We start from the raw sequence: 22,003 nt of genomic DNA, 5'->3' as shown, positions 1-22,003 counted from the left end.
AAATGAATGCCATACACTTTGTTTATGATTTAAGGTCCACTTGCCTAGGCCTGACATTTTCAACCCTCCAAATATCTCTCTTTAAAAAAAAAACAATATTCATAAAAAAAAATATCCGTAGAGGTTCGAACCCCAGCTGATACCACTCAAAACTGAGCATTACCCGTTGCACCACCACAAACTGAAACATGACTGAACAGCTGACAATTGTCTATTTATACGTGTATTACGCAATTCATCATTACATCATAAATATCCTATTAACCTTGATAAAACCAAAATGATCAGTTAGCTCAGTCGCATGAGCGTCGTGTTGACAACACGTATGTCGTGGGTTCGATTCCCACGCTGGTCGGTGAAATAGAGTTAAAGGTATGCGACCACTGTTTTTGGGGTTCATAGAGTACGTCCCCCTTTCCACCACACATATTGAGAAGGCACTAGCAATGCATCTGGTAATGATGTGGTGGAAACGAACCCAAGGCTGCTGCAGGGCCTTAGTGCTGAGGCAAGGAGAGCACAATTTTTACTCTTTTTTTGGCTTTCGCTACATGTATTTGATCTCGTAAATTTTACGCTTAGCGGCCTCAATTTTAATGTAAAAAAGGAATTAATTATCTTCGTTACGCGTTACGTGTTGAAAAGAGAATGTATCTCTCATCATAGTTTGGTATGCCGTTCGTTGTTATACAAATGAGTTTGTGCAGGTGTAGTGGGAAAGATGGTATTGTTAGTCATTCGCGGTCAACGCGCCCCACTGTTAAATTTTGATTTTGTTAATCAATGTTGCAACATTGGTAGCGAAATGTCCGATTCTTCATATTAGTTGGTGTGTATGGCCGCATCGTCCCAGAATAAACATGTTTTAAAAGATAGTTTGTCTCCGATGGTTTTTGTATGGGGTTAATGGAGAGTGAAATAAGATCAAATATAGAACATTTGCAAAGATGCCGATTTCCAGACCAATTTCGAAGCTTAAACTAATTCCGCTGCCGGGCTAGGCCATAGGCATATACGAAGTCTATAGTTTTTAAAGTAGAAAACCCCACCTAAAATGTTGAAGTCGCATCTGGATAGTTGAAATTTTAACATCATAATTATCATAGGTGACTATGTATAGTAATAAGTATATGTAAGTTCATTTCTGGACTCTATTTCCATTGCTCTGCCTCAACCATGGATGGGCTAGTACTGGAGACTTAATATTTAATTTTATATTTCAATGAATAGGTGCACTTTCCGGGGACAAGCTCATATATTGTCCTGGTGAGTCTTATATAATTTGTTGCCATGCAACTTTGTTTCTGATTTAAAAAAAGTTCCACTTGACATTTACAATCCTCAAAATATCTCTCTTTCAAAATAAAAGAAAAACAATATTCATTATTTTCCATTTAAAAAAAAATCCACTGGCGCCAAATTAGGTCCACTTGAGCACAGTGTATTAACATACGAAAAGATTGAAACTTGAGTGACTTTATTTCTATTTTATATCACTGCTCCCCTGGTGCCAAATTGTGTCCACAGTGTTTTATACGAAAAGATATTAAAATTTAGTGACTTTATTTCTATTTTATATCACTGTGCTCCACTGGGGCCAAATTGGGTCCACTTCTTGAGCACATTGTATTAACATACGAAAAGATATTAAAATTTAGTGAGCCTTTAATATATATTATGTCATTTGAATATTTAATATTTTATGTGTTGTACTGTTTGTATGTTTTATCGAGGGCCCTGAATGATCAGTTCTATTTGGAACTGGATAGGCTACCCTCAGTAAAGATAGTAATAAATAAATAAATAAATAAATAAATAAAAGTGACTTTATTTCTATTTTATTTTTTTATTAAACCTTATTTTGTGAGGGTGACCCTAAACAGCATATGCAGACAGTCAAAAACATATATGAAAAAACGGATGAACTATGTTCAAAAAATATAAAAATATATAATATATATGTACTTAAATACAAAAATATAGCCTACAATACTATACAAAACGTTGGGTTTTTTCTTTTGGGATTAAATATTTTTTTAGAGCAGACTTAAAATTATTTATTGTTACCGCATTTCTTAGTTCGGTGGGTAGCAAATTCAGGTATGTTGGTGCTCTATAGATGAAGCTGTTCTTAAAAGTTTCAGTTTTAGGGAAAGGGACAAATTTCCTCTCACTGACACTTCGGGTACATCGATGATTTGGAATTCTGGCAAGACGCAGGGCAAGGTATTCCGGAGCAAGACCATTTGCAGACCTGTAGGCAAGGCAGCCCAGTTGTAGATGCATGATGCGATCTTGGACTGTATGAAGATTTAAGGTGTTGTAAATGTTAGTTCGTGGTGTGAGAGGATGAGGTTTAAGGAAATGCGAAATGCTCTATTTTGAATGGTCTGTATTCGGTCAATATTCGATCTGATTCCCCAAAAACTACATCCATAGACAATGTGTGGGAGGATTATAGTGTTATAGAGGAGTATGGATGTGTGTTTATTAATGAAATGACCGAGCACGCGATAAGATGGAGATGGACAACCCCAGTTTATTTACATGAAAAGAAAAAGATAAATTTGAAACAATTTGAATGCCAAGATGTTTCTGTTTGTCAGTTTGTGATATGGGTATATACGAAACGATATTAAAAGTAATGACTTTTATTTCTATTTTATATCACTGTGCCACCCTGGTGCTAAATTGGGTCCACTTGTGAGCAGTTACCGTAGTACTATTTCTATTATTGAAGTTAATAAAGGCATAAATGGCGCTCCGTAGAGAAGTAGAGAATGCTCCCAGTCGTCAGAATGACGCTCCGAATATACCTGTTGTTGTTGGTGGTGTAAAAACCGCGACAGAGAGGAACGCGGGAAAATGAAATAGGCAGAGAGTTTCAACACCACCTGGAAGATTGCATGCGTCACCCAGCGCCACGTGTTTTTTAGTGCAGCGTACCACCATGCCACCACACAACCTACTGTAACTGCACTCACAGCAGGTTAGGACGCTAGAGTAGTACTAGGCTAGGCCTATAGCTAAGCTAGGGCCTAAAAATATGCACTGATTGTTATTAATTATTGGTAGGCCTATACCACCTGGAAGATTGCATGCGCCACCCAGCGCCACGTGTTTTTTAGTGCAGCGTACCACCATGCCACCACACAACCTACTGTAACTGCACTCACAGCAGGTTAGGACGCTAGAGTAGTACTAGGCTAGGCCTATAGCTAAGCTAGGGCCTAAAAATATGCACTGATTGTTATTAATTATTGGTAGGCCTATTCTATTTTAACTTTAAAAAACTTACATATTATTATTAGGCCCTAGGCTAATACTCTAAGGCCTACTACTAGTGGTATTATATCTAATTTTTATTTAGTAGCCTATAAGTAGTGATGAGTAAGGTAGTATAGGCCTACCCAAAGGCCAAGCAAGCTAGTACTGTACTAGGCCTAGTAGTAGGCCTAGCTGAGTACAGGACCAAGACTGCTTATTTAGGATTCAGGGACGATTCGGCCCTGAGACGATTCGGCCCACTTTTGGTGGGACGATTCGGCCCACTTTTGGGCCGAAACATCCCACTTTGTGGGCCGAAACGTCTCACTTTAGACCAAATTCATATTCATTTTTTTTTTATTTATCAAGTTTTTAAAGGTGTTTAACAATCCATATTTTATTATTGATATTGACAAAGTTGATAATATATATAATAAATTACTAAAAAAACGTAATTTTATATTCAATTTATCGAAAACCTTGTGTATTTCGTGCATTCGCCAAGCGGCCAACAGAGGGCGTAACTTGTTTACATCCTTCGCGTGACTAAAAAATGATTATTTTCGACAATGTTTTCAAAATGTTTGCTTTATTGCATCTTTATCCCTAGTAGTGCTACCCCATAGTCTCTCTGAAAATAAAGTTTGGGGAAAAAAGCTTATTTTATGCTTATAAATGCATATCAAAACCGATAAATGTAAGTGTCTCAGGGTCGAATCGTCCCGTTACCCTTATTTAGAGCATACAAGGTAGTATATTCAGTGTAGGTAGGGCCAGGCTAATTTTGTATGTCAATGATTACCAAGTACTTGTTTCCAAGAATAATGCTAAGTTGTTTGATGTTACATTTTTAAATACTAACTATATAGATGGAAACTATGTCACCATCATGCCTGCTGCTCTTTCAAGATGACAGTTTGGTTTGCAGCTACAAAGATGGATCAGCACTTGAGGTATCACCTTGTGGTTCTACGTTTATGCATAAAAAGGCTCCTCCATCTTCTGATCACCACCCTCTGCTAGACCTTCACAGACAGACCATTCAACAGAGAACACTTTATGTTACTAGCGAGTACAAAGCCAAAGTTCAGCAGGTTATTGGTATTCGGAACCGTTTTGCTTCATATCCTTATGTTACCAGTAACCTGTTGCAGGAATCCAATCTCATTTTGGTAAGATAACGTATTCAAATTAGCCTTTTCTGACACTATGACTTGTTTTGAAAAATAATCTTGGGCTTGCTATCCAGGTGTTTTTAGTTATGTCCCTTCTGAAATTAGCAATATCAATCATTAATCTATTACATTTTTGATATAAAATTCATTCATACTTTGTTAAATGGCAAGATATATCTTTTATTATATTTTCTCTACAGTGATATTATCTTAGTAGTTTTATCTCAGTTCAAATTCTCTTTTCTAGAAGACCTATGCTGATATTACAGAAGTTAATTGGTCCGCTGAATTGGATGAGAAGTACATTGACGTTCTTAGCAATGGTGGAATAATGTTGCGTTCTCTTGATGAGTGTTCTTCTATCATTCTTGCTTCAAATGATTTAGACTTTAGCGTTGAATACCTTTGTAAAGTTAGTGACAAGTGTATAAATAAGAAGGTTTGTGATGAGAACCTTTCTGGAATACCTGGTGAAAGATTCCATCTTTATGATTCAACTGCAAGTTATTCAGACAGTGTTGGTTCTCAGATTGGAGACTGCCCCAGTGAGACACTCTCAACTAGATCTAAGCAATCTTGTTCTGCTACTCAGCATGGTCACTTTGCTTATGTATGGATAATTAAGCACATGTCTGTTAAACATTGCCCTCTAACATGGCAACATCCCTTACAACTGGTGATGCAGTTCAAAAAGAAAAACTTAGCAAACAAAGATACAGTATCTGCAGCAGATCAAACTGATCTTTCTGATTTGAACGTAGAAGACATCAGTTGTCATGATGCATCTTCGATAACAATTTGTCACAGACATCTTGAGAATGAAGATAGCCTAAAGGTTAAAGATTCAACATCATTTTGTTACAGTGATGGGAATCAAATGGAGGATCCTCTCAAAGTTAATGACTCTTTCTTCAGATTAAGAAACAAAACCCCAAATATTAATTCCACATACAGAAACTCTGTTAAGATGCAGTTGCCTCAAAGTTTACCATCCAAGTGCCCCAAGACTTACCTACATTCTTGGAGGAAAATCTCCAGCAAACTCGATGAAAATGTGGATTTTGAGGCTCTAGCTAACTCTAAGGTTAATTGCAGTTTGAAAATGATGATGGCCAACGGTGTCATTTACAGGTACAGTAGTCAGTTTAGTTTATCTTTTTGCAAAAATACAAATTTTAATCTACATTTTATAGGTGTAGTAGGAAATATTTTCTCAATGTATATTATCATAGTTAACCAAATGCAACACAATTGCTCAGTGTTCTCCCAATATTTTGGTCAATTCCGGCAAATTAAGCAAAGTACCGAATTATTGATATAATATATAACTAATCTACTAAATACAAAAACGTCAAATAATATTGTACTATTCTGCAATAATTGACAAAACAGAGAGCTTTTGATTGCTGAATACCACTTCTACTCACGCAATTTATCTTTTTAGATTAATAATAGATTAGATTTTTTCAGAATGATCATCCAGTTATGGCTATTCAAAATTTAATGAAGTGTGTCCAGCCATATCCTGAAAGACAAACAGCGCCATCTATATTAATATTGTGAAATCAAAGATTTCATTTTGAATTAAAAATACTGTACACACATTGTTTTTCTTTGCTAAAATGCCAATAAGGTGGCTTGATCTATTTTATCCTTAAGGGTAACTTGATGATTAAAAAGAATGAACTAGATAGTTGATATAAAAAACGAATGTCTAACAAAAAACTTAGTTACTACATTAAGACATCAATTATTACAAGTGGGTGTATTGTACATAGATAATAAATAAGTCATGCCCTATGGGCAACATGTCTCGTGTGGCGTTTAAGCATGTTCTTAATAATTGATACAAAGTATTCCAATTGAGACATCTATGTTTTCCGGATTTACTTGCTCGCAGGACTTGCTTTAATTATGCGTTGATATCAATTCACCCAAATTGATTGTAGAATTCAATTCTTAATTCCCTCTGGTCTCGTGTTTTTGCTATCTGCTGTAGGTTTGCAATCTGTCAACATGAACAACTACATAACATCATAACTAAAGTGCTCCCAAGAGGCGGTCTTCATCTGCTGGGAGTGATCTGATAAAAAAGATTTCTGCATTGTTGTTGTCATTATAATAATGTTGATATTTTTTTATATAATTTACTGTAAAGTATGGTGGTTTTGAGAACATATTACAACTACTTTTTCATGAAAACAATTCATTTGTCTTAAGGAGTATTATTTAAGCATCATAATTGAAGAAAGAAAACATTAGCTAACTACAAGCCATTACTTAAGACTAAGAACATGATAGAGATCTTTTCTTCTGATTCATTAATCAAGAGTTGTATCATTAATGTGTGATCACATGTAGTAACATCAAGTTAATTTAACTAAAAATGAAATGTTCTAGAGAATGGCAGATACTTGATTAAATTATGCAAATTTTACATTCTAATGTTATTAACCCAGATTCAAATGTTAGTTGTTACTTTAAATAACATTTTTTTACTTTATTGTTTCACACAATACAATATACAGAACATTAAAAAATATAATTGTGTGAAGAGGACGCATTAAGCCAAGGCTTTAAGTTTGGTCCTCCAGATAAATAGATATATATTATACTGTAATGTTGCATGGGAAAATAAGAAATTTTACTGTAAGAGTTGGTCAACTGTACATTGAATTGTTATTTTTTTTACTTGGCCATTTGATTAATTTGAGAGATTAAGAGCCAGCTTTAGATAATGCTGCTAACTGATTGAAATTGATTTACTCGGTAATTGACCCAATAAGCTGAATGAGTGTACCGTACCTAAATGTTGTTAACTCACCGGGTTCTTCTGGTTGTATGCAAGATTAACATTTTGTGTATTAACAATTGTATTCTGTATATTTATGTATTTTTAAGGATGTTTTCCATTAGCTTGATTACAGTTATTTAAAAAAATAGTTCCAAGACATATATTTGAGGTCACTATAAGCATAGAAACTTGTGCAAACATATGCAGGAGGTGACCCGTTGATTATTTTTAACTGGTCCACAACCGGCTAGTAAACATTTTTTTATTTGATTTACTGTCCATCAATAATTGTATGACATTTTCTTTAAAAAATTGACTGGACAAAACTGGCCAGTTACTGAGATGTTGTCCATCGTGAGTTTTCCATTTGCCAGCGGACTTGTACTAAATCGAACAGATTGAATTCGTGGATAGTCGCTTTTGAAAACAACCCCCAGAATAAATAAAAACTCCTTGACTTTGTATTTTTAATCTAAACGTTTATTCAAGGTTGAATTAGTTGCGTTAATTGATGCTAATCATCTTTCACGTGGCATTTGAAATTCGTTGAAAGGTGTCATAAAATCCAAGATGACTTGTTTGTTATTTTTCCAGCTTATAATTTCTGTGTTGTTATTTTTGGATAAGTCAATGCTTGTCAGTGCATTGTTTATTTTTTATAATAAATCTTCTGAAAAGTCATAAATTTAGTTAGTAATCCTTAGACAAGTCAGCTTTTCTTCCGGCGACGCTATCCTCTATTACTGCTTATTTTCTCAACAATTTTGCAGGCTAATTGGTCAATTTTTATGATGCATTTCCTATTTTTATGCAAATGGCTCTTTTTTGGTATTTTACATATATTATTTTTTGTTGGTATTTGTCTTGTTTTTGTTTTTCGTGTTGTATGTTTCATTCTATAAGTAGCGGGCTTCCCGCTGTTGAATGTGAATGAATGAAAATGGGTTTTTTTTAAATTGAAAAAATAATTAAATTGTATTATGATCCATGTGTATTTGAGTAAAATTGTTGCTTTTAAAATGATTTATTTCAAAATTGAATATCAAGTTTTAAAAAAATGATTGTTTTTTTTTTGTATCTGAGATGCAATTTATATTTTTTTTATATTTGATTATTCCAGATTTTTCTTAAATCCAATATCATCAGAAATTTATCCTGGAGATGGATCTGTGATTACTTTAAAGGATTCTAGAGGGCAGTATTTCATGCATACGACCGTCAACGATGATGGGTCGACAACTGATAGGATGTTGGTAGCAAATAATGAGGCAATGATACCTGGTTCACATCAAAGTATGCTCATTAGAATGGTGAAGAAAGCATCTAGGTACACCTACACCTTTTTTAGCATAAAATGGATTTTCAAGGACGAATGATTTTGTTTACTCTTTAACCAGAGCAATTATTTATCAAGATTTTTGAAAAATCATACACTATTTGCTGTGACTGCTACATAAACTTCTACATTAAAATACTAAAATCATATGTTACTTATAGCAGTAAAAATGTAGTTACTGCAGTAACTGAAGTAGAATGGTTTTGACATAATCCCTTACAAACTTATTATACACTTCGATAAGGGTTCCCGTTTACACGGGAAGTACCGGTATGGTGTACCCTAAATAGAGGTGTCAGATGAAGGGAATTCTGCTGTAATTTTGTTTCTTTTCAATTTCAATTTTTTCGTTTCTTTCGTATTTATATGGTGTTGGTTTTTTTTTTTTTGTAATACAGTATCACGAACTTGTGTAAAAACAATCAATGTTGATTGAACGAGTTGTGCTGTACATCAGTCTCGTGTCTAAATAAAGTTTATATATATATTATATATATATTATTTATGTATTGGAATCAAATTTTAAAGATGAAATGATTGGAAATGCTTCAAATTCCATACTTGATTGAATGTACTAGAAAACATCAATTTGTTTCTTACAATGGTTACATTTCATTACTGTTATGTTTGTGACTAAATATAACATAATGTAATATTAGAATTGAACTTCAAGGGCAATATCACAGCTGAGTCCATCAAAGATTGATTGATCTTTATCATTTTTAAAGGTTGAGAGGCATAAACAGAAACATACATGGAGGAGCATGGACGAATTATGATTTTTTCCTCAATGTTCTTACCTAAATTGTGACAATATCTATCTAACTATTCTGCCACTGTCTCCTGTAACTCAATTTCTACTGTAAATCTATTAGTGAAAAGGGAGTTGTTTTTATACAGTATTTACTGAATACTGAAAAGCTTTATTTGTCCATTTATCATATAAATTAATAATAGAAATCTTAAAGATTGACAAATATACATTAGTACAATTAAAAACAGATATATATATATATATAAAATATGAACAAACAATTACAAAATAGAATACACACACATATTATTGCACAAAAACTTTAAGTTTAAAAAGTAGATACAATTTGGAAGTTATAATAGATAACAATACTTATTTATAAATCACGAACTTTTATGGATATTTGAGGACAACATTTCAAATTAAAAAACTTAAAATTCAGCAAATTTGAAATGTAAATTTCGTAAATTAATTCCTTTATTTAAATTTAAATAATTTAATTTATTCATTCATTCGGGATTATTGATTTTATATATTGTTTAATTTTCAAAGCATATTTTAATATATTCTTTAATTAATAATAACATTGTTGTATTTCACCATTAATTTCACATTGAATATTAAACCAAAATTAGTCACAGTCGAAACTTTAGAATGAAAAAGACAATTTTTGCTGTGTCCCAATTATTAAATTTCAAATTAATTTTTAATTGTTTCTGTAAGAGTAAAAATGATAACATGACCCCACATTTTCCATGCATATACTGGTATCTTAAACTCTGTCTACACTATCAAACTTTATGTGACAAAACAATTTGATTTTTTTGTTGGTTGTGTGGACAGAGCTTTAGTTTATTACAGACCAATCTGAAGTACTATACTGTATAAATACTGTAGTAGTATATTCTAGACTACCCTGCTTGAACTGCACAGATGTAGAATATATGTAAACCTTAAAGTTCTCTCTACACAAAAAAGTGTGATGTGCCAAAATATGGTTGTGATATGATGCCACTGTGTCCATATATGGGCAAATCACATAAAGTTTGGTAGTGTAGACAGTGCTTTAGTTAAATTAGATCAATCTGCTAAAGACTGCTAATAGATCCAAAGTAGTAATTAAATTGGTTTGTCATATTTTTCTTCCCATTTGTAGACTTTTGAATGTCATGCTTTTGAATACAATGGATCCTATTGAGATTTGCTGGAAGGTAAGTTATGTAAAAAATGACATTATTGCTTAATAATAACGCATTAATTGTTTAAGAATAAAATAAAAAGTTGTCAAGTATTTTCCTAAAATAGGAGAACAAAAAGAATATTAATACAGCATATTATAATAAATTCACTCTTCCCTGTATACATATTATTTTTGTATTGGATCTCAATGGAGATACAAAATAAAATCAGCAAAAGGCAAAATCAAAATGTGAATTTAATGTGAATATCTTTAGACTCCTGAACCAATACATGCTGATAGCGAGGAAGAATGTAAAGTGTTTCCAATTGAAGAGAGTACAGTAGCTGGGCTTGGACATTTCACAGCTTATTCTAATGGTCAGTTGAAGATAGTATTCACAAACCGTACCATTCTCACCATGATGGCTCCTCAACTACGGGTAAGATGCCCAAGGTCAGCCCAAATTGTCAAATACATTCATGATGTAATAATCTTTAAATCATTTTTCTGTTGATTTCAAAGTAATATCTAAAAAAAAAGCACTCTTATTAACTTCAGTTATCTGCAAAGTTAACGTTAGCCTATAGATAACCATCATGTTTGTATATTACAAACAAGATGAACAACTATGTGTGTATGTATCTTATAAAATGAATTTCTTTCACTATTGGTGTCAAGTTTGGAGAATTTGATTAATTAGTTTTGAACAATGCTACAGGTTAAAAATAGAAATGCAAACCATATTTTGTACAATCTTCCTGATCACTAATAACAATAGCAATTACTGATGACACACTTATGATAATATTATGCCCTCTAATGCTCATTTCTGCATGAATCAATCCTTTTTAACTTTGTACAGGAACTGCCAGAGTCTCGCAAATTGTACAGATGTACTCCGATTGAAATCTGTCAAATTGTTCTTCCTAATGGACAGAAACAAAATGTTTCCATAAGGAATCCAAATCCTGAGTTTTCCAGGTAGGTTGGAGAACCCTGTCTATATAAATGTGTAACTTAGTTTAATGTGGTAATATGGTTTTCATTGTCAAAGCTGTATCTAATTACAAATGAATTAGATCCAAAGCCAAATTACTGTGTTTTATCTATGGTGTACTGTATGTTTAATGAAGTTTTTATTTTTATATAGCTATGTGAACATTGCTCTTGAGTGGCTAGAACGTGTACAAATGACTCAATCCTATCAACAGCAATGGAATAATACACACATTCAACAAGCTGACCACAGGTATGTAGAACTTATAAGCATTTTTAGAGACCAACCCATCTTTTGGGACATCCTATTCAAGAGGCACCCTACATTGATACTTTTACATATTGTGTATTAAAATTCCGAAGTTTACACACACTGGGGTGTCAACATGGGCGTTTTTGTATGTGCCCTGTGGTAGTTGTGCCCTGAATGTGTCGCCTTTAGCTTTGTCTACACTATCAAACTTTATATGACAAAAAAATGTGATGTGCCCATATATGGACATGATCACTACCATATTTGGGCACATTACACTTTTTTTGTTAAACTAGTTTGATTGAGTGAATTGACAAGGCTTTAATCATGCAAATTAAATCACATTTGGTATTATTAGGCGAATATGTGACGTGCAGTGTGCGTGTGTTACAAAGACATGTGATATTACATGCAGCCTGTGTAGGTTCGTTTGATGCAATGTTGTGTCACATTAATGTTAATCAACAAGTAGATTTATAAATAGCATTATGCAAATTAGCATCATTGTGACTCCTATTGTAAATTACCTGGCAATCTATGGAAGCAAGCATCGATCATCACATACTGTATTTTACATGCTAAAAGTTTGTAATTGAATACAGCTTCTACTCATAAATTTCTGAATTGGACAGACGCATTCCTGCGAAGCAAATCAGTTGTAGCGTGATTAAATAATTCAAGCACTAATCTGTTCATCTCGAGATCTTGCGTTAATCCTTAATAAGCTGGTTTTCCTCTCGTTGTTACGTACACTTAATGTGGCAACGGATCTTGGGATCGTGATGTTAATCCCCTTTATGGACAGTGCTCATTGTTGTATTTTATGTCAGCTGCGCATTGCGATCCATTCAGAAGTTAATGGCGTTTTTAACCTCCCTCAGGAGCATAGTAGATTTTACATGTTTTACAGTCGGCGTACCACCTGCTCTACTATAGTCTTGTTGACAAGATACTTGTTGAAGAATTTCATATGGAAGAATAATTCTACTTTTTTAATTAATTTTGTTTTGTTATCAATTTTATTATTTGACAGCAGCGAATTTGCTATAACTAAGATGTTCCTTGTTATATGCTTTTTATTGGAGTAGTAATTTATAAGTACATACAATGAATTCACTGCCTGTGGCTGCGACAGGTGGTTGCAGTCTAATGTTTGATATTGAGAGCATTCTACCAGCTACCAAAGCTGTGAGGTTGCAATGGTGTTTGCTAAAAACAGACTTACTGGATGGCTATATGATATTATTTTGTCTATGGAATATCACAAAAGTCCATTTTTGTGTGTGTTTCCGATTGCTTTTATGTAATTTACATTTTTTTTAAAATTTATAATTATCCAAATGTTGATAGCTGAAGTAGGCTGTTTTATTACAATTCCCTCCAAATAAATGCTAAATGATAACCCTATACAATTATTCGTACATATTTTTTTAATGTTTTGCTACTAAAAGTTTTCACAACAAGTAAATAGAATAGTAAAGCACTCAGCAGAATTGAAATAAATGCTTGCTTTAAATAATGTAATTGGTATGACCTAATAAAACTATGCAATAAATTATATTATAAAACCATACCTTGAAATGACAGATACAAGCATCAGTTGTTACCAAGGTGCTATGAGTAGTTATGTAATAATTCATTTTTTTGTTGGGATTTTTATTATAAATTAATAGTTATTGAATATTTCTAAGTACTGAACACCTTTTTTTAATGGCATATTTCATGATATTTATTATAAAAATGAATAACTTGTTATTGTTGTAAATAGAATGCAGAGTTTATGGCTATTTTCTTTTATTCTGCTCTATGTATAGAATCTACATGATCTGGTTTATGTCTTCCACATAGGTGTATTATTAATAGTTCTCAGTCTAATTGGAAATTTGAATTAGGCCCTTGGCAGCAGCCACAGTGAAGTACCTAACAAGTAACATGAGTTGAAATTAGGTTTGTGTGGGAGAAATTCAAATTGACATTAGGTTGGGTAGAAGTATTTTAAGGTGGGGTTTCCGTCTTTGAGAATTTCTTTAATTCTGTTGAAATTCGTACAAAGCGAATACAAATATGGACGCCACTATTCAGGGGACACTTTGGTGAGTCCTGAAAGTGTCCTATTAATAGGGGTTACACTGTATTGTTAGATTAACGTTGGAATAATGTCTACTTCACTTGGATTATGGAACTAAATGTCAGTAATCAGTAAAGATACTGTAATTATTTCAGGAATCCTTATAAACCTTTTTAAATTCAAACTCATTTTATCGGGGTGAAAGTGCCCATTTACCTATAATACTGGATTTACTTTGAAAAAAAAAGACTTGTACATTATTAGTGTATTCATCTTCTTGATCTAGTTATCAAGATCTGAAGTCAGTATGTTTGAGTTCGAGGGTTCGATGAATCCACCCAGAGGACATTTCATTATGCAAATTTTAAACTGCCACTTTGAAGATCTACGATAAAAAATATACTTAATTATCCTAATTTGTACACTGTTATTTAGCATTTATTGATTGATAAATTTGAATGAAAGCTTTAGACTTTGATTGAGCCGTATGTGCATTCTCAATTCCATTTTCTGATATCATATTTATCTATTATTCTCACTTCGGTCTTTCAGTAATATAACATCATTTTCATTTATTGTGGGTTTGTTTGTTGTTTATGCCGTTGTCTTGTATTCTTTGCATTACGTTTGTTTTACAATTTACTAAATAAATAAATACTACTACTCAAACCATTCCATACAATATATTTGATACATAATACTTAAACTAAGAAAGAAGAAATGAATAGATGTGTGCCGATAACTTGAAATACTGTAATTTTATATCAGTGAAAGTGGAACTTAAGTTGTTTTTTTATTATTTTTAATTATTTACCTATGAAAATAAAAAAACTGAACCTGAACATTTTTACCAATGAAAGTTTAAGAAAAATTCAATCCCACCAGTTTATACATATGTATTTATACATTAAATTTAAAATTTCATCAACCCTAATGGATTTAAAATGCAACAAGATTGTTTTTATGAGCAGTTGGGTTTTAAGTATGCAATTGAAGTACTTAAATGACCCATTGTTCAAGCACTGGTTTATAAGCGCCCACTTTATATTTTAACACAACTATATAATTCCATAACTTCTGCAATACATTTCTTTGTTATTCTTAATTGTATTAATTTTACCGTCGATGTGCTTTTGTCTAAAAATTGATCTTTAATGGGAAATATTGTGCAAGAATTGCAAATATCTGAAATTTTTTTTTTTTGCAATTTCAAATGTATTGCTTTTCAATAAAACAGTACGTTTCTACAATACAATAAAATTAATTATCCTCATAAGAAAACTTGAACTAGTCATGACCTTGACATCATATTTATATTCCATAAATTTACTGTATAGAGACATTAAGGTTTGACAATAAACTATGAAAAATATGATATAAAGCATCATATATTCTTCAAAATGTAGATTTGTTGGAGCAGCGTTTAGAGACCAGATGATACATCTCTATCCATCTTACGGGTTTCTGTAAATCCATCCATCCATTTCTTTCTTTTCTGTGTCATATCACATCACTGTTTTCTTTACAATATTAGTTTAAAAGACTCCTACTACTATTTGATCAATGATGGATTATTTTCAACTTGAGTGAACAGAAATTCTTACTTCCCTTTTGAATAAATTGAGATATAGATGTAGATAGTAGATAGATTATAAAGATATGAGACAGTGCCCTCTATCTTCAATAGAATAACGTTGAAATGTTCAGTGCCATCTTGTCAAGTAGCTGTAATCAGGTGATTCCTCAATGCTTCTCGTAATCAATTGATTATTCTTCTTGTAATGGCAACTTCTTTCCTTTCTGTCGTTAATTTAAATCAGTTCACTTGAATGGCAATTCATCATGTGAGTTGTTTCATGGTTTGCTTACATGTCTGCAAACTGTAACTAAGTTTCCTTTCTTAAATACCGTTATTGTTTTCAACAATTAAAGATGTTTTGGCACATGCTGATAACCTGTTTTTGTATTTGATATATATTGATCTCAACACACAATTGCAAAAAACTGAAAGTTTCGGTTGATATACTTCAATCATCATGTAGAGCTTGACTGGCAAATTTGAAGTATGTGAAATTGTTTGTTGCGATCTTCAGTTAATATGATTTATACTAAACCAGATGAAATTTTATTCTCGCTAATATGTGTTCGTTTGACAGACTCTAGTGAACTAAAGCTATGTCTACACTATCAGACTTTATGTGACAAACAAATTTGATGTTCCGATATATGGACATGATGAAATCATACCACTACCATATTTAGGCATATCACACATTTTTGTCAAACTAGTTTGATAATGTAGACAGAGCAAAATGGAACCTACATCTATCATACACACCTGTGTGTGAGATGTTGTTCTTACCATGGTATAAATAGATTATTTTCACTATAGTATTTTTAACTTGGCATGAATAAAGATGTATAGCTGTAGTTTGATTGTTTGTAACTTAGAGTGCAAGACACAAACAGCAAGATTGCAGAGACGTGATTCTTGCAAATTATTTCCTGCAATATATCCACGCCATCTGGCAAGCATGTTCTGCAAGTGGATATTCTGACGCAGCCTTACTATAATAGTTGTATTTGTTTATATTTTAAACTGCAAACTGTTTGAATTTACGTAAAGCTTTTGGGAATAATGACAATCAATTGAAATGCCCAAGTATTTATATTCTTGTAATAACAATCTATGGATTAGTTCACTTCCATGTAATCTTTCCATTTATTTACTTTTGATCACTTATTATTATTCAGCTGTCAGTGATAGAAGATTTGATTTCATTTTGTCATCTTATAAAAATTCTCATTTGTTATCAATGTATCAAAGGATTTGTGTCGACTTTCAAAAATGTAAATTCTGTCTAAATAAAATCATTATCACAGTGAAATCCCCAATCCTGATGCAAAATAATGACTTCTCAAATGATATTCTGTTGTTAGTGAAGAATTCTTAAAAAGTTTTATGTTTTTTCTTAATAGATTTTATTGTGTTTTTATTATGTGCATAATTTTCAATTTGGAATAAATATTTTATTTTGTGACAGGTTAGTGGAGGTTTTTATTCGTTCAGCAGGAATAAAATAAATAAAAATACATTTTTACACTTTTCAAGTTCACAGCGACCTACTAAATGTTTTTTACAACATGTTTTTTCCTGAAATATATATTTTTTTTAATTCTCTTACAGAATGGTACAAACGGAACTGAAGAAATTAAAATGCTTCAACTGTATCCTTTAACACTCATTGTTTTGTATTCTGCTTTCTATGATTAAAGATTCAATATTTTTGCTATGAATAAAATGCAATTAGTACTATTATTGTGGTGCACCTTTACACTGCAATGTCATTGAAAATAAAAACTAATTTACAAACCGTTATGATAAGTGGAAAGCAGTGAGCACGTTTGCTAAGTCACGTGATGGCAGGTAATTATCTTTTCATTTGTTTACTCCACTAATATGCCCGCCAAAAACTCAACTACTAGTTTTCGTCTTGCTTTCTCATAAGCCATTCACGCACTTAATATTGTTTTAGTTGATAGTATAGTTTTTAGTATTTAGTCTCTTCCTAGCCTATATCCTTACAAAGTAGCTTATTCTGAGTCAGGTGTTCATGTCCACCGCCAGGTGAGATTGAAGACTTTGCATGTCCTAACAAAGATATGTTTGCAGAATTTCACCTGCAATTTGTAACTTGTAGTATAATTTAGTTAGTTTACCAGCACAAGCTGTAAGTACTAGAAACATGTTTAATTGCATACTCCAATTCCTCTGTTGTGATTGATATACATTCGATCTTATAATAGCATTAGCTAGTGGGTATACATATAACCTTAACTGCTTTTATCATCATGTCATTGGATATCTAATCAATTTTTGTAAAGATATCAATTCGTTGCAAAGACTTGTCGCTCATGCGTACACGTTTTATCTTTCTTCGTCACGTTAATTTAACATTTTATCTCCAGACTAATTATTGTCTTGGATGTCTAATTGACATTAACTCAACTTAGAACTTGGTATCATATTTTCAATAATTAAGTTTCAACAAATGTCAAATATTTTAGTGTATTAAATATAGACCTGTTAATACAAATATAAGGAATAAGTTCGCCCATTTTAGTTTTTAAATGTTCATTTTAAGACTTATATATGGTTAGATAGATCATGGCCCAATAAATTAAATTACTACGGTAATTTATAGGTCCATTGATGGATGATAGGCAAACTTACACCACTTTTGTATTTTGATTAAATGATAAGTTTAAACTTAGATTTGAACTCGTCACCATGACGAATTGGGCTATCTGCGCAACGCACCGTACAACATAAAACATTGATTGAAATGGATGAAATTCATAAATGATGAAGAGATACTGTGACGTCATTATCGTTGATAGCGATGTTTATATACTGTATACACATCGGTCAATATACAACGCATTGACATTTTGTTTAATTTTTGATTACAAATTGTGTTGAATGAGTTTCTTAATTACTTGTGATCCCATAACTTCAAATTAACAGATACTTCTGCCCTTTAAAATGTAATTTAATTCAATTTATCATGTTATAATATAATATTTTGTTTATCATTAATTTGTTTTTAATTGTATCTCACCGACTCGCAAAGTGACTTTTGTAGACATGGTTAGATTAATGTGCTAGACGTGATACAGAATGTATACATTATATTCAATGTTGCGACGACACGCTATTAGAAGCAATATTATAATATCATGATAATCCAATTGTCTCATAAAAAATACATCAAGATAATATGTAGAACGTAGAACATGGTTGAATTTGGCTCACTTTTTCCTTCTTTCAACAGCACCTACAAATTGTTAGCGAAGTCGTGGTTGCACAAATTTCACTTTTTTAAAATCATGGTTGAATTTGGCTTAGTTTGTAGACCTACTTTGTGCCAGCAACCTTTACAGATTAGTTACAGAAGTCGTGGTTGCGCACATTTTAGGCTTTTCAACTGGAAGTTCAATTGATTCAATATATTTTTATCAGTCACGTAGTCTTTTGCATAGATGTTATTTATTTGTAGGTTAATTATATGCCAGTTTGGAAAATATTTTGTTATAATTAATTATTCGTAAATAGTCGCTTAATCATTATCTTTTATCAAATGCTTAGTTTTCACTATAGAATTAGTATCATTATCTAATTTATGACATTTGACCTGAATAAATGAGGACCTAGCTTTAAAAAAATGTGATTGTACTGTGTACAGTAGTACAATTTAGTCCATATTTAGAAAAACTTACTTTGTCATTGTATGATCTAATTCGGCAGCCTTTTCAGAATAATAATGTTGTTTTTAGAAAATATCAGACAATGCGGCGATATTAAAGACAGTTACGCTATAATTTAAAATTATTATCGTTGATATTTTATTATTACAATTGCTGATGACGTAAATAAATGAAAGAAACGTGATGAACTGATGATTCTTGAACAAGTTGTACTCAAACTCAATTGATGTGTTGTAATAGAGATGAGGCGAGATCTACCCTTGGATAGATGAGATGAACGCTTTTTGGGAATGAGCTGAAGGAATTAAATTAAAGTACACACACTCCTAGATCCACTGCTGCAGAAATCGAGGGAAATGCCACATGATTTTGTTTCAAGGATTGTTTTGGTGATAGATCCCTTTTTCGATTTATCCCTTTTTCGATTTATCCGAGTGGTTACGTCACACGCAGCAGTCTGTCCAAGAAATTGTGAAATGTTTTGATGCCTTTTAAGAGGAAGTTCAAAACACTCTTTTGGACTTTAAAGTAAAATAACTTTATTTTTAGAAGTTGTGGTTTTGGCTCTTTCCATTTCATATCAGATTTTCTGAAGTTATGATGTCTTTGTTGGTAGAATTCTAGGAAAATGTTATATTAAATATTCTTTAGAAATTCAGCTATAGGCCTAGTTATGGAAAGCAAGCAGCGCGATTTATAGATTCTATGCATTTTAGTTAAAAGACACTTTTATTTTAGTACCGGTGTGTTGATTTTAGAATTGACGTCATTATTTTCTCACTGTTTCTCGGCGTAAGATGTTTTATCATTTAGATTTGCAGTTGTACGAACTAATAAAAAAGATCAGCTTTCTAAAAAACGAAACGTAATTAGTTATTAGACTTCCGAAGAATCTTTTTTTTTTAATTTTCCTAAATTCTTTTAGACATTCTGGACAATAGCGATATAAAGGGAAATTCTGCAAAAACTAGATCAAGTGAAAATGAAAAGAGATCAGATGAGAATGAAAAGAGATCAAACGATAATGAAACGTACCAACAGAAAGACCAAATCGGCGGAGGAACTGCTATTTGTGTTGCACATTCACTCACCGGTATTCATTCCCATCCATCTAAAGTAGTCCAATCAGAAATACGTGATGCTTTGCATAAAACGTCCCAATTTATTTCTGGTATTGACGATCTACTTCTTAATAAATGATTTATAATTAAATTAATTGTTTCGTATTGTACTTTTTATATATTTGATACTGGGAATTTTAGGATATTTATGTACTTCTTTATACTTACAGTATCGAAATAATGATTTAGGCTTTTTCTACTTTTAATGTTTCCATACAAAACATAAATAAAGTGATAAAAATTGTTATATAATTGTTATACTACTTTTGAATTTGTGTGAAACTAGAAGTATATATACGTATATATTTATTTTGATGGTAATCGATGTGCATCCCATGTAGTAATGAATTGAGATCATTTACAACTTTCAACATATTTATTTCTTATATAATTACTACAAACTGTTGGATAAACCAGCCGTATTATATTTTAAATATGATTATTGGCTGGTTTATAAATCTATTGTTAGATATTTCTTTAAAGTATATCAATTTACATATGAATAAATTCATCATCGATGTGAAATCCAAACTTACTAAATCGGTGTATTTTTATGGGTATTTCTCATAATCGATTACTTTTCCTAACCCATGAGTTATCATTTTACGAGAGGTTCAACTGTACTTATATACTCTTCAAACTCCACTTTCCAGAGATATTAATATCCCGTTTACTCTTCTTTATCCCCGTTGTGTTTCATATTTATTACAATATCAGTGTATGTTTCCTAGTAAAATGTAAACTGATGCTGTGATTGGATACATGAGTGAGATGCTCCATAGTATATGTTTCGTCAAGTGATGCAATTTGATAATTCCAACAAGGAGTTAAAAATCAAACTCGATTCCCGTTTCTGTAGTAAGTCGACGTTGAATTTGGGTGCGTTTTGACTTTCAAGATATTTACCCGGGTAAATGTGTGACCACCTACCAAAGTTAGTGATAATTGGTCCATGAAGCCAAATTACCCGTGGATACTTTCATACATGCGTTTAGTTTGATTGAGCACTCTTCCATTTTAAAATTAAAAAAGGTTTTTCTTAATTTTTAGGAGACTTTCTGCTTTACATTGTTCTCGGTTTATGGTTTAATGTACCAACAATGTGTGTGGCAGTAATTCGTTGTTATGCGCGGGCTATGGTACTACAGTACATACCAGATTTGATTATTAAATAGAATTACTATGAAAATATACACAACATCGCATTAAGTTCGCCGAACAATACACAACCATTGATTCTAGAATTCGAATCGCTAATATCACGTCACTCTGACGTCACTGTCTCATTTTGCAAACTGGCTCTCTAATTCCGTATTATTTTTATGAAGTTTATTCGTGTGAGATTGGATTAAATGTAGATTAAGTGCGTGAACATTAATGTTTAAATAAGCCAATATTATCTAAATATCATGCTATTTTGGAAAATAAAACAAATACATTGGTCGTATTAAGCTAGTGTTTATGCATTATTTTAGTCGCAAACAAATTATATATTTTTTTGTTTTGTTGTTTTCTATAGTTAAAAACGTTACAACACGGCGAAACACGGTAATAAACGCATTGCAAAAGTGAACACATTAACATGTTTTTAGAAGACATTAAATATCGGTCATTGATTAATATAATATGCATTAAATGTGTCAAAAGTATTTTTAATAAATGACTATCAATTCTGTAATGATTCAGCATTTTCATTAATATCCAAATTGATGGGAGAAATAGAAAATGAGTCGATACGGCGCATTATTTTCATATTCATGCGTCGACTAACGTTTTGATATCCATCACGTG

At 32.1% G+C, this 22,003-nt stretch overlaps 1 protein-coding gene across 2 annotated transcripts; it reads left to right on the top strand.

Moving 5' to 3' along the window:
- Positions 1-3,081: 3,081 nt before the first annotated feature.
- On the top strand, positions 3,082-21,638 carry LOC144843224 (uncharacterized protein C5orf34 homolog). Of its 2 annotated transcripts, XM_078700012.1 has the most exons (10): positions 3,082-3,181; positions 4,137-4,439; positions 4,690-5,573; positions 8,357-8,563; positions 10,483-10,537; positions 10,781-10,945; positions 11,369-11,487; positions 11,657-11,755; positions 17,011-17,051; positions 20,017-21,638. In XM_078700012.1, the coding sequence occupies exons 2-10, from the start codon at positions 4,137-4,139 to the stop codon at positions 20,289-20,291; spliced, it is 2,148 nt and encodes a 715-aa protein (XP_078556138.1). In that variant the 5' UTR covers positions 3,082-3,181; the 3' UTR covers positions 20,292-21,638. The 2 variants fall into 2 exon arrangements, 1 of the variants encoding a protein (XP_078556138.1); XR_013612245.1 differs by lacking the exon at positions 20,017-21,638 and having other exon boundaries at positions 10,781-10,959; positions 17,011-17,049.
- Positions 21,639-22,003: the final 365 nt, after the last annotated feature.

The sequence above is a fragment of the Antedon bifida genome, chromosome 5, assembly GCF_963402885.1.
Source record: "Antedon bifida chromosome 5, ecAntBifi1.1, whole genome shotgun sequence".
Taxonomy (NCBI): domain Eukaryota; kingdom Metazoa; phylum Echinodermata; class Crinoidea; order Comatulida; family Antedonidae; genus Antedon; species Antedon bifida.
This window is presented reverse-complemented; position numbering and strand designations above follow the sequence as displayed.